The sequence below is a fragment of the Halichoerus grypus genome, chromosome 11 (assembly GCF_964656455.1).
Source record: "Halichoerus grypus chromosome 11, mHalGry1.hap1.1, whole genome shotgun sequence".
NCBI classification, from domain to species: domain Eukaryota; kingdom Metazoa; phylum Chordata; class Mammalia; order Carnivora; family Phocidae; genus Halichoerus; species Halichoerus grypus.
The window spans coordinates 1,107,852-1,121,732 of record NC_135722.1 but is presented as its reverse complement, the minus strand read 5'-3'; the positions used below and the strand labels follow the sequence as shown (position 1 = coordinate 1,121,732).

The window sequence follows — 13,881 nt, the reverse complement described above, 5'->3', positions numbered from 1 at the left end:
CCCAGGCCAAGCAGAGGTGGGCCTGGGTGTGAGGAGACAGGACAGGGTCTCGGCAGCAGAGACATGCCTCCCTCCCTCCTGCTGGGCAATTCTGGGGAAGTCAGGACAGACCACTAGTTGTTCTTAGACTTTGCTTTAAAAGTACGAGTTTGCCCCACAAAGTGCCCCCTTCCATTTGTTGTGAAAGCCAGTGGTGCCACTGGCCAGGTGCAGACCATGCCTGGAGGGGTCCAGGGAGCACCCTCACCCCTGCCACATGCCTGTGTGCCCCACGTCCCCCTGGAAGGCCCCACGTGCAGAGCCAGAAGCCCTTGCTGTCCGTGCAGATGCGAGGAGGAAGACATGCTTTCCGTCACTGTGGACAAGAGTGTGGCGCTCCTGACCTGGCAGAGCGGTGCCTCTGTTGGTTGTCCAGGGATGTCGCTGTGGACCTGACTTCTCGCACACCAGTTCACACTCACATGGGCTCTGCTCTACCGTGTGTGACCTCATAATGCACTGCGGCCCGGGGCTTGACCGTTCCAAGGCAGCCCCCGCGCACCGAGGGAGGGTGCTCCCAAGGACGCCGTGAGCCCGGGTGTTCACGAGCAAGCCTGTCTCTTGGCTGGAGGCTGGATTCATGTCCAGATTTTAAATGAGTGTGTAGTTAAGGGTGAGGTTTCAGTGGGCATGTGGGCTCTAAGCTCTGTTCCGCATTCACACCCAGTAAGACCCTAATCTTCCTGTTCTCTTCCCTTCACCCCATCACCCGAGCTACTCTGAAGCAAATTCTGGAGCCGTGACAGGACAGGACTGCTTTTCCTTAGAGAGCATTTTGTTATCATATCAAAGCAGCAGTCCTTGTAATAACATTACATATCCAATCAGTGTTCATGGATTCAAGGAAAGTCCGTATGTTGCAGTTCGATGACAGGTTTTATAATTCTTTTTTAGCTTTGTATTTTGAAATGATTATAAACTCACAAGAAATTGCAAAAACAGCCCGGAGAATCCAGTGTCCCATTCAGCCAGCCCCTGCGTGGTGACTCCGCACACATCTGCGGTGTAAGAGGGTGACGTTGGCACAGCACTGTTGACTAGGTTGCAGGCTTGACTCGGCGAGTCTCTCAGTCCGCAGGCCCTGTGCCGTCTCTGTTCTCCCTGTGGGCCCGTGGAGGAGACCCAGCAGCTTTGCCTGTGCTGCTTCGCAGCCACCCTGTGGGAGAGTTCAGCACATTCCTCCGTGTGTCCTGTAAGTTGTCAGCTATCCCGAGACACTAGTTGACTGGAGTTCTTCTTCTTTGGGAGTAAGACTCCTCGGCAGGGGTGGTGTCCCTCCAGTCGGAGGCTTGTGCTCTCGGGCTGTCTGTGACTTGCTTGCGGACTCTCGACCGCTGCCCAGAATCACTCCTTTGTTGGCATTACAAAGGCCCCATCGCAGTCTCCCTTTCCCGCTGGTCAGATGGAATACTTGCGTAAGGAAAACCTTGCCCTCCTCAACTAAGCAGGCTCCTTGAGGAGCGGGACAAGTGCTCACTCTGTCCTTTCATTGACTGTCCTTCAGAATAGGCTTTGGTTCTTTGCCATCCTCCAAAGCTAAACAACGAAGTGTTTTTGTGAAGAAAAGTACCGTTAGACAAAGGTTTGAACACCTCTCTTTCAAGGGTTGGGTTGTTGTCCTTCCCTGTATCCTTAAATTGCCCCACCCTTGGCCATGGAATGTCTTCAGGCTAGCTCTGAGTCATGGTGACGGTGATCCTCCTGGCGTCAGACACCGTTGCAGTCCTTTCCCCTGACAGCAGGGTACACACCTGGAATCCATGTTCGGGAACCCGCCTGGCTGCCACAGGGGCAGCGACGTGTAGAGGCCACAGTCTGGACATCAGGTGTGCTCTCCGCTTCTGAGTTATGTTTTCTTGGCCTTCTCGGTGGACAGAGGTAGAAAAGGTGTGAGTGTAGAGGACCCGTGAGTTCTTCTGGGTCCTTCAAATCCAGGTTCAGGACCTCCCCTTCATCTGCATCTCCACACCTCAAAGCCTGTTCTCAGCCATACCAACCCCCTGTGCCCATTCCACGCCAACCATACCCACAAGAGGAGCACAGAAAGCAGAAACCCCGCGAGTGGGAGCACGTGCAGGGTGGACCCTCCCGCACACTCAGCGGGAAAGGAAGCCGGTGCAGCAGCCGTGGAAAACGGCGTGGCGGTTCTCAAACAGCTGAAAATGGAGTGACCGTGTGTTCCAGCGATTCCTCTTCTAGGTATTGACCCAGAGAACCGACAGCAGGGACGCGAGTGGATGCTTGCACACCCATGTTCACAGCCGCTGACAGGGAAGCAGCCCAAGCGTCATCGACGGACGAGCGGATAAACGTGGTCCATCCACACACCGGACCGTCACTCAGCCTGAACACGAGGGACACGCTGACACAGCGTGGATGGACCTGGGGGACGTGATGCTGAGTGAGACAGGCCAGACACAGAGGGACAAATACTGCAGGATTCCACCCACATGAGGTCCTTAGAGTCTCCAAATTCACAGGGAACAGAGTGGACGGTGGGCGCCGGGGGAGGATGGGGGTCGGTGACTCAGGGGGACAGAGAGTGGATGGTGGGCGCTGGGGGAGGGATGGGGGTCGGTGACTCAGGGGGACAGAGAGTGGATGGTGGGCGCTGGGCACCGGGGGAGAGATGGGGGTCGGTGACTCGGGGACAGAGAGTGGACGGTGGGCGCTGGGGCCGGGGGAGGGATGGGGGTCGGTGACTCGGGGACAGAGAGTGGACGGTGGGCGCTGGGGCCGGGGGAGGGATGGGGGTCGGTGACTCAGGGGGACAGAGAGTGGACGGTGGGCGCCGGGGCCGGGAGAGGGATGGGGGTCGGTATTTCATGAGGACGGTTTCAGTTTGGGAAGATGGGAAGTTCTGGAGATCATTGGTGAGGACAGCTGTACAACATTGTGAATGTGCTTAACGCCCCTGAGCTGTGCTCTTAGAGATGGTGAAGACAGGTACATTTATGTGTATTTTGCCACAATAAAAAAAGATTGTTTAGAAATGTTGATCTTTTAAATAAATTCAAAATGGATGAAAGATCTAAATGTGAGACAGGAACCATCAAAATCCTAGAGGAGAACATAGGCAGCAGCCTCTGTGACCTCATCTCTAGCAACTTCTTAGTAGATATGTCACTGGAGGCAAGGAAAATAAAAGCAAAAATGAGCTATTGAGTTTTCAAGATAAAAGCTTCTGCACAGCGAAGGAAACAATCAGCAGAACTAAAAGGCAGCCTACGGATGGGAGAAGATATTTGCAAATGACATACGGAATAAAGGATTAATATCTAAAATCTATAAAGAACTTACCAAACTTAACACCCAAAAAACAAATAATCCAGTTAAGAAACGGGCAGAAGACATGAATAGACACTTTTCCAGAGAAGACATCCAGATGGCCAATAGACACAGGAAAGGATGCTCAACTTCACTCAGCATCAGGGAAATACAAATCAAAACCACACTGAGATACCACCTCACACCAGTCAGAATGGCTAAAATGAACAACACCAACAACATGTGTTGGAGAGGATGTGGAGAAAGGGGAACCCTCTTACACTGTTGGTGGGAATGCAAACTGGTGCAGCCACTCTGGAAAACAGTATGGAGGTTCCTCAAGATGTTAAGAATAGAGCTACCCTATGACCCAGCAATTGCACCACTAGGTATTCACCCAGAGGTTACAAAAATAAAGCTTTGAAGGGGCTCATGCACCCCAAGGTTCATAGCAGCATTATCAACAATAACCGAACTATGGAAACAGTCCAAGTCTCTATCCACTGATGAATGGATAAGGAAGATGTAGTGTGTGTGTGTGTGTGTGTGTGTGTGTGTGTATTTATATGGAATAATACTCAGCCATCAAAAAGAATGAAATCTTGCCATTTGCAATGACTTGGATGGAACTAGAGAGGTTTTATTTTTTTATTTTTTATTTTTTAAGATTTTATTTATTTATTTGACAGAGAGCACAAGTAGGCAGAGAGGCAGGCAGAGGGAGAGGGAGAAGCAGGCTCTCCGCTGAGCAGGGAGCCGGACGTGGGGCTCGATCCCAGGGCCCCAGGATCATGACCCGAGCCGAAGGCAGCCACTTAACCGACTGAGCCACCCAGGCGCCCCGAGCTTTTATTTTTTTAGATTGTATTTATTTATTTATTTGAGAGAGAAAGCATGCACCCCTGGGCGGGAGGAGGATCAGAGGGAGAGGGACAAGCAGACTCCGAGTTGAACACAGAGCCTGAATCAGAGTTCCGAGGGTATTATGCTAAGTGAAATACATCAGTCAGAGAAGGACAATGATCGTATGATCTCATTCATATGTGGAGTGTAAGAAACAAAACAGATGAGCATAGGGGAAGGGAAAAAAAGAGAAAGAGAAGGAAGTTGACCATAGGAGACTCTTAATGATAGAGAACAGAAGGAGCATGGTTGGAGGGAGATGGGGGATGGGCTGGATGGGGGATGGGGATTAAGGAGGGCACCTGTTGTGATGAGCACTGGGTGTTGTGTGTAAGTGATGAATCCCTGAATTCCACTCCAGAAACCAACATTGCGCTGTATGCTAACTAACTAGAATTTAAATAAAAATTTGGAAGAAAAAAATAAATTAAAAAAATTTTTAAATGTTGATATTTTTCTGCAGTTACCTTTGTAAAGCCCCCAGTCCCATTGTCTTCATGTGAGAAATGTTAAATTAGCCCAAAACTTCTTCCTGCTCCCCTTCCTCCTACACCTGATTTGGAGTGCTGTTACTCCTGTCGTTGGTTTGGTGTTCTCACGTGGTCGCTTGATGGATGTCCTTAGCACTTTGGTTGTGTCAGAACCGCCTGGACAGCTTGTTCACCCATGTGCCAGCTTCACTGCAGAGTGTCTGGCTGGTGGGGCCGGGAGGACCTGAGAACTGGCATTTCGGGCAGGCTCCCAGATGCTGCTGCTGCTAGTCTGGGAGCAGCTTGAGAAGCCGTCATGGAAGTGCAGAGAGGCCTGGTGGGCACCACGGGGCCTGAGCTCCTGTCTGCACCTGCCGCAGGCTTGTTCACCTCTGCAGGATCAACGTGTGCGGCCGGGTGATTCTTGGGGGGGGGGGGGCGCTGCCCTGGCCTTGGCCCACGTCTCCAGATATTACCCAATGTTCCCCGGGGTAGTATCACCCCCAGCTGAGAACTTAGACTTGAAAGACGCTTTGGATAGATGAGGAGTCTTCGGCTCACCTTTCCTTTCCTTGTGCCTCTTTGACCACACTCAGCTGTCTTAGCTCAGGGCACCAGAACGGAACACCACAGATGGGTAACAGACAGCACCCCTTTAGTCTCACGGTTCTGGAGTCGGACATCAGGGTCCTGGCTGATTTGGGTGTGTTGGGGGGCTGGGGGGGGTGGAGATCCCTTTCTCTCCTTTTAAGGTCACCAATCCCATCGTGGGGCCCACCTTCATGATGTCATTCACCCCTCATCACCTCCCAGAGGCCACACGCCCAGACACCACCCCACTGGCAGGACCTAAGTGTAGGAATTGGGGGGTGGGGGACACACGCATTCTGTCTGTAACAACAGCCTTCTGACGGAAAGCATCACTGGGAGTCTGATGAAAATACAGCTTCCCTGGCAAGCTCTAGTGGTTTTCTGGAAGGATTTTTCAGTGTCCCAAGTGCACTGATTGATGGTGAGTCCTCCGTGGGCAGCTGTGCTTTGATGGGGGCCCGTTCACTGTGCAGTGTCGAGTCTTTCAGTTCACCTACTGCTTTCACTAAAATGCTTTATCTTCCTTTATAAAAACTTTCAGTCTTTTAAAATTGGTGTGTAATTTACAGACAGTATAACGCACAGGTCTCAAGTGTACAGTTAGCTGAGTCTTGACAGATGTGAACACCCTGTGCTTTACACCCCAAGCCCAGAAAATTCTGTCCTCACCGTTTCCCTGCTGCTCCCCTCCTGAGAGGCAACCACCATTCTGACTTCTTTTCGTCGAAGATCAACCTCACCTTTTCTGGAACTTCATATAAATGGAACCGTATGGACCTACGATTTTCTTTCTGGCATTTTTTTTCTCAGCATGATGTCTGTGAGGTTGAGCGCATGATGCGTCTTATCAGTGATGTTCGGCGTTTGATTGCTGAGTAGTAGTCGTTGTATGAATAGACCATAATCAGTCTGTTCTTCTGTTGGTGGACTTTGGGGTTGTTTGCAGTGTTTGCTGTTGTAGTGGTGCTGCTGGGAACATTCTCGTGTGCCTTTGTGAGAACGCCGGCTTCGTTTCTCTTGGGTAAATACTTAGGCTCTGACTTGCTGGTTCATAGCGTAGATGACACGTTTATGACAAACTTCCAACTCTTTTCTCAAGTAGTTGTGCTGTTGTCTACTCTCACCAGCAGTGTGTCAGAGTGTTGGTTGTTTTGCCTTCTTACCCACACTTGGGTTCTTAGTGTGTTTAATTTTAGCCAGCCTAGTGGAATCTCTTCGGGGATGGATCTAATCTGCATTTCCGTACTGACCAGTGATGCTGAGCAGTTTCTCTTGTGTTTATCTGCTATTCCAATAGCTTCCTTGGTAAAGTGTGCTGGTCTTTTGCCCCATGGGGCTTGAAGTCACGACCCCGAGATCAAGACCCTGAGCTGAGATCAAGAGTCAGACACTTAACCGACTGAGCCACCCAGGTGCCCCTTAACTTTAGATTTTTTTTTGTGGCTGCCCTTTTCCAGTTGAGAATGTCCCCTTCTATTACTTTTTTGCTGGGAGTGTATATGAACATTTTGCCATGTACTGTTTCTACATCTAATTGAGATGATCATCTTTTCCCTTTTAGTCTGTTAATATGGTGAATTATATTGACTGGTTTTCAAATGTTAGCTAAGCTTAGATTCCGGGGACGAACCTCTCTTGGTTATGATCTGCTACTCCTTTTATATATTGCTGGATTTGTTTTGCTAATATTTTCTTAGGGAGTTTTACATCTGTGTTCATGGATGATATTCTGTAATTTATCCTGTGATGTTCTTATTTGGCCTCATTAAATTAGCTGGGTGGTGTTTCCTCATCTGTTTTCTGGGAAAGTTTTTGTAAGAATGGTATTCTTTCTTTTTTTCTTTTCTTTCTTTCTTTCTTTCTTTCTTTTTTTTTTTGAGAGAGAGAAAGAGTGCCCAAGTGGTGGGAGGAGAGGGAGAAGGAGAGCAAACCCTCAGGCACACTCCCAGCTGAGTGAAGAGCCTGACACGGGGCTTGATCCCATGACCCTGAGATCATGACATGAGCTGAAACAAGAGTCAGACGCTCAACCGACTGAGCCACCCAGGCGCCCCTGGTATTATTTCGTCTATGTATTTGGTAGAATTCACTCATAAAGCCACCTGGTTTTGGCATTTCCTTGTAGAAAGGTTCTTAATTATAAATTCAAATTTTCTATTTGTTCTTGTGTCGGTTTTGGTAACTTATGTTTGTAGAAGAACTTGTCTGTCTCATTATTGTCAGCATTCAGTGGTCTACTGCCTGTCAATCCTTGAATCATCCAATGTATTTATTCTTGTGGTTTTAAAGTCTTTGTTACTTATAGCATCTTTGTTGTGTCTGGGTCTCTTTCTTTTGTCTCTTACATTCCTGGTTGTGGGTAACGTTTTTTGCTCCTTCACATACGTGTGTGCATGTGTGTGTGCTCGTTAGATATTGTGGTGGCAAGTGTTATTAAGGCTCTGGTTTTCATTGTCCTTCCTTAAAGAGTGCTGTGGTTATTGCAGTGTGCAGTTCATTTGCTGTTGGTTCAGGAGGAACCCTTTGAGGCTTGGTGAAGCCTGATGAGGGCAGGTCTAGAGAAACCTTCCCCTGGGGCTGCTGTAGCCCTGTTCTGGCATGGCTTTCAGTGGAGGTCCTGTGGAGCCTCAATGGAGTGCCCTCTCTCTCTCTCTACTCTGGGAGTGGCAGTGCCTGTCTTCTGCCCTGACAGCCTCCACAGCACCCCTTGAGCTTACAGCTCCCCATAGCTGCTCTTTGCCAGGCCTTCGGAGGGGCCCTGCATGCCCCCATCCGAGTAGTTGGCCAGAGGCTTAACTGGCTCTGTCCTTCTTTCTGGCGTCCCTTCTCTGGGCAGCCCAGCTCGTCTGGTTCACTGCCCTGCATGTTACAGCAGCCCCAGCTTTGATCCTTGCCTCCATCTGAGACTGCGGGGCCTGCACACGCTTCGCCTTCCCGCACCCCAGCCTCAGCAGGCCGTGGACTGCTGCTCACCCTTGGGTTCCCTGCTCTTGGGCACTGTCCTGAGCCACCAGCGTGTTTGTTGTCCAGCATCTGAAACCCATTGCTTTGTGTATTTCACCCAGTTAGTAGCTGCTGGTAGTGGAGGTCAGCCCGGGACCTGTCACCCTGTCATGATGCAAGTGAATGTCTCTTCGTTCCTTTTTTATCTAAAAAACTCCTCCTTTCCATCCTGTGTTTCCTGCCATGTTGGCTTTGTGTTCCTTCTGATTTAGCCTGCATTTCAGGGGCTCTCATTTCTGGTTCCTCTTTTGAGTTATTTTGCCTCTCTCTTCAAATCTTTAAGTCACTTAATTTCTGAGATTGCCTAATTTGTTGGGCTATAGTTTTCATCTGTCTTGTGCATGTGTCTTTCTGGGGTGTTTTGGTTGTCAGTGGAGGGCTTATTCTGTCTTGTTCTCTTCTATTTCGTTGGACTCAGCCACGAAGCTTTTCCCATGTGCTTTTTTTTTTTTTTTTAGTATTTTATTTATTTATTTGACAGCGAGAGAGGGAACACAAGCAGGGGGAGTGGGAGAGGGAGAAGCAGGCCTCCTGCCAAGCAGGGAGCCCGATGCGGGGCTCGATACCAGGACCCTAGGATCATGACCTGAGCCGAAGGCGGACGCTTAACGACTGAGCCACCCAGGCGCCCCTTCCCATTTGCTTTTAAGCTGTCCTTGCGCTTGCCTGCACCATTAATAAGGGTGCTGGGCCCATTTGCTTTGCTGCCTTCACAGCGCGGAGCTCCCCTGCCGTGGTTTTGACTAAGTGATTCAGACCCTGGTGGCTCCTCAGAGGTGTCTCCCTGTTGGAGGGAGGAGGTTATAGACAAGCCAGGGGAGGAGGCTGGAGTGATCCACGGGTGACGGATCTGTCGGGGGCATCGGGATGTGCACGTGCACGGGTTATGTGGATACAGATGGGCACAGAGACGGGGATTCAGGTGTAGAGGTGAGCGCACGCACGTCCCCCTGCCTGCTCTGTCAGCAGAGAGGACTGAGGAGCGTACCGCCCAGCAGCCGAGTGTCAGGTTTTCATCTCCAGTAGAAGGGACCAGGGCTTCTGATGCCAGGGCAGGCAGTGGAACAAGGTGAGCCCGGAGCGACCTTCTAGTGTTCTGCTGCGGCCCCTGCAGGCTGGTCCTCCCCTCCCGGGGACTCTGCATCTCACCTGCCAGGGGCTGTGTGGTCATCCCGTTAGCGCCTCTCCCCTGGGCAGCAGCACGGGAGTCATGCTGACTCCCAGGGTGGCCCCGGAGACACTGTCCTGCCAGGACAGAAGGGGCCTTTTCTGTCCTGCCTCCCAGGTGGCTGGAGCGCTGTTGCGGGTGTCCTCAGCTGTTGCGGGCAGAGGCTGCCTTGTGCTGTTGCACGTTGATCTGTCCTTTCGGTGGCTCTGGGGTGGTCCCTGCAGAGTAGGGTGGAGCTTGGACGGATGAGAAGGTCAGTAGGGCCCTTTGTGGGATGTGGCCTTTCGGGGGTGGAGGGCAGAGCTGATCCTGGGCATATGGGTGCAGGGGCCTGGCAGACCTCTGGCTGTGCTCTGTGCTGGGTGGGGCTTCGCAAGGAGCGTGGGGACGGGCTGACACTGTCCCTGTGGTCAGAACTGAAACCAGGGCTGAGCAGAGCACCATCCTCTTGGAGACGTTTGATTTTTCAGTACTTCATGGCCTCCTGTGTCTACAACAGCTGCAAAGAAGGCCTTGGGCACTCAGCTTCTTGTACCCCCACAGGAAGGCGTTGTGGGGCTGCCCTCCAAGGGCAGTCTTTGCCCAGTTCCAGCTCAGTGCCTGCTCGGGACGCCCTGGGAGCCAGCCAGCCTTATCTGTCCACGGCTGTACTGGTGTGGCTGTGCCGCAAGCCCGTGTCCGTGCTCTGCAGGTGCGTGGCCAGCCTGTCTGCAGCCCAGCTAGCCTCCAGCCCACCCCCTGCCGGTTTCTTGTCTCAGCTGGGCTGGGCTCAGGCAAGGGGTGTGTGCTGGCCGCCCGAGCTCCTGGGGCAGAGCTGCTTCCTGCTCTGTGGTACCACCCCGGGGCCTTGCTGATGGGTCCTTCCCAAGGGTGGTGTCCGTCTCCTCGGCAGTGGCCTTAACCCCATACAGTGCCCGCAAGGCGCCACTTTGAAAAGGCGACTGAGACACTCCCTCATGTACCCAGACTTGGCCAGCCTTCGCCTGTAAAGGAGCAGCTGTTTGTCTCTGCCAGGCCGGAGCCCTTCTTTCTTCCCCTGCTGTCCTCATTGGCTGGTCTCCTGGAGGGAAGGAGCGAGGGAGGGGAGGAAGGAGGGAGCGGCTATCTGGTGCCCTGGCTCCCACTTTCCCGCCCCATCTCTGCACTGCCCCACCATGCTTGGAGATCACAGCAGCCTCCCCACAGACCGAGCTCTGCTCAGCCAGCCCCCCAAAACTGGACTCAGCTGCAAAATGGTGCTCCAGGCAGTCGGCCAAGTGCTCAGGTGAACTGGGCAGGGGGTGGTGGGGGTGGTCTGACTGTCCCTAGTTCCTACCCCAGGTCAGCCTGGGGAGGAATGGCTGTAATTGCCGCGCCTCCCAGCTAAGGTCCTGGCGGTGTACAGCCGCTGGGGGTGGGGGGCTGGATTTGGCCAGGAACTTCGTTTGGAGCCAGGTTTTCCCTAAATGCCTGCACTTCTGTTGCTTGTGGGAGGGAGCTCATGCTCCTTGAGGGAGTGCGGCCCTGGAGGATCTGGATGAGAACAGGGGGCCCACCGGGGACCCATCTCCTTCTTCGTGGTTAACCACTTTTGTGGCCACGGCAGTCCTGCCTTGCCCTCTCCCAAGCCTGCCAGGGCGGCAGGGTGTCTGTCCCGTTGTCCCCAGGTGGGATGACCGGAGCCTATCCAGGAGTGGCCTTGTCCAGAGACCTGACATGGGCCATAGCTGTGGGGCTGGGGGCTGCCAGAACAGCCATTTCTGACAGCTTTTTTAACTTCTTTTTTGACCTGCAGAGGGGTCTAGAGAAACTCACTCCAGTGCCGGTTCTGTGTCTGAGTAGAAGCCTGCTTCAGGCTCTGGGTAGAGCGAGTGCGGCCTGCTGGTGGGAGGGTGTGGGGGCGGCGGGCCGGCTGACCCCAAAGATGGGCTCCGAGGGGCGCCGGACACCCGTGCTCGCAGGAGTCAGGAGCACGGGCAGAGCTTGCGTCCAGAATGGGTCACACTGTAGACTCAGATCTGGCTTCCTTCAGTATGAACATCTTGCATTTGCCTGAGACTTCAGTGGGTCATCATTTTTAAAATTGAAAGTGAATGTCTCTTGCTTTTCCAGTTGTCTTTAATTGTAGCCAAAGTAAGCAGGCCTCTTGGTGTGATGGTCTGAGGGGAAGCCAGGCCCAGCTGGTGGTCAGCGTGGAGTGACGGAGGCCGTTCTAGAGCCTGTCTGTGGGCACCTCTGGTTTCTGCCTGTCTCTTCCATGGGGTCGTTCCCCACAGCCGGTCACCTGCGTGCCGCACGGGAGGACTCACAGTGAATTCTGAGTGGAAACCAGAGATCCCACCTGTTAGCTGGCCAAAGCTGTCCTTTCGTAATGTTAGGGTGTGAGATTTAGAACGGCCGGCAAGGTGTGGGTGCTCTGCTGCAGGTCTTTGGTTCAGCCCAGGAACGGTGACCGTCCCTGGGAACGTGTAGGGAGCCGTGGGTGCATGTACTGTGGGTGAGGGCCGAGTGCTGATGTGGGTTCTGCAGAGGGCAGAGGGGAGGCCGACCGGCCGAGCACCAGCGCACCGCTCTGGGAGACTAGAGGCCCAGGCCCTCCTTACCGGGGGAGGCCGAGCACCGGCGCGCCGCTCTGGGAGACTAGAGGCCCAGGCCCTCCTTACCGGGGGAGTCTGAGAGGACTTCACGACGGAGGTGACTTCTCAGCCCAGCGTCAGAGGAAGAGCGCTTACTTCACCGATGGAGAAGTGAAGGTAAAATTCGAACTCTGAGCATCGTGGCCACATTGCGGCTCCAGTTGTGGGTCAGAGAGCTCGCAACGGCGCCTGACACGCGTGGACGTTGGGTCCATGGTGTCTGCGTACTTTTCTCAGTCTGCCTTGGCTTTTTCCGTCTTGGTGGATCTCATTTTATAGGGGACACAAAGGCTTATGAAAGCATGCATTGTTTGGGGGTGCTGACCGCCAGGCAGTTAAACCAAGAGGAGAAATGACCTGCTCGTCCCTCTCCACAGCATGCAGCTGCTCATAACCCGTGGGGAGTTGGTGGGGGTCCCATGGGGGGTCTTCCTAGCTTTTGGTTTCCAAGGCTGTGTGACAGGAGGGAGTACAGTGACACCGGGGCGCTGGGAGTGGCGAGAACGCGATGCAGGTGGGGCGCCTCCACAGGTCAGAGGTGGTCGTCGGGCCCCGCTCCAGGCCCGCCGCATCGGAAACTTGGGGGTTGGGAGTGCTGCCAAGCCCTGGTGTTTTCACTCGGCCCGGGCTTGAGGGAGCTGTCTGGCCCTGGTGGTGGGCCCGAGTGTGCCCTGACCGCCTGGGTGACAGGGCTGTCACTGAAATCCCTGCGGCGCCTGTGCCCTCAGCAGTGTCCTAGGAAGGACGTCAGGAGGAGCCTGGACTTTGGGCCCTGCTGCCCCCTGGGAGTAGGTGGGTCCTGTGCACACGGGACCCACGGGCCGCTCTTGCTGCACCCAGCATGCCACCCCAGATAGTTGCGCTTGTCAAGCCTGGGCCCGGGAGCTCCCTCCTGCGTTAGCCTGCTGTGGGGAGTGGTGGGCTGCACCCAGGAGGGTGGGCGCCCTCTCCATGGGCCCTTCCTTTCCCAGACCACCACCAGCACAGGCTCTGTTTCTGTGGGAGCACTTTCTGTGGGGCCTCTGCGTGCCGTGGGTCCACTGTTCACGCATCCGTGGTTCCTCACAACCCTGCTCCCCCACCCCCGGATCTTTGGTCTCCATCCCATGAGGCTGCCTCCGGACGGGGCCGCCTCTGTCACTGCCCACCTCCTCCACGGTCAGCTTGACTTCCCTTGACTTCCTGCATCTGCCCTGCCTCATTCCTGGCCAGAACCGCAGCTGTCCTGGGATGCTAGCATCCGGTGAGCACCGCAGGGGCCAGACGGGGTGGGGGTGGGGGGGCGGACAGAAGGCTGAGCAGGACTCTGAGGAAGGGGGGGGGGTCCTCCATCTATCCTGCCCGTTTCTTCTCCTGGTTCGGTGCGCCCCCCGCTGGGCGCAGCTGGCCCTGCTCTGTGCCTGGGGACCACCAGCCCCTTGCCTCAGCATGGCGAGGCCTTGAGGAGGCGTCTGTGTTCTGAACCTGACAGTTCCTGACTGCTCCCTGACACCCACATGTCTGCCCGTGGGGGCCAGCTCTTGGTGGGGAGCATCAGCACGGGGCACTCAAGTGTTTGCAGGCGTTCCTGGGCAGGTGCATCCCTCACAGAGCGTCTGCGTCCCTCGGGGAGACTCCTCTCCTGCGGCTGACTGTCGGGCAGGCATCCCTCCCCACCCGTGTGTCCCCTTGCTCGGCGTGGATGGGTGGCATGTCGGTGCTGGCTCACACTGAGCAACTGAGGGCCCTCTGGGTGGGACTGGTGGTGTGACATTGGACAGGAAGTGTGTCAGGCCACCATGTGTGGGGTCTGGGGACTCCTGCGGAGGTGGTAAAGGCGTCAGGA

At 54.1% G+C, this 13,881-nt stretch overlaps 1 protein-coding gene across 7 annotated transcripts in view; it reads left to right on the top strand.

Moving 5' to 3' along the window:
* The window catches only part of MOB2 (MOB kinase activator 2), a 76,202-nt gene that overhangs the window by 47,809 nt on the left and 14,512 nt on the right, over positions 1-13,881 (top strand). The window contains exon 1 of one of the 7 annotated variants that reach the window (XM_036070724.2): positions 10,579-10,705. The exons of the other annotated variants lie outside the window; for them this stretch is intronic. Coding sequence (XP_035926617.1) covers positions 10,596-10,705 — 110 coding nt within the window. The 5' untranslated portion in view covers positions 10,579-10,595. Of the gene's footprint in view, positions 1-10,578; positions 10,706-13,881 lie in introns of those variants that run through there. 7 annotated transcript variants of the gene reach the window in all.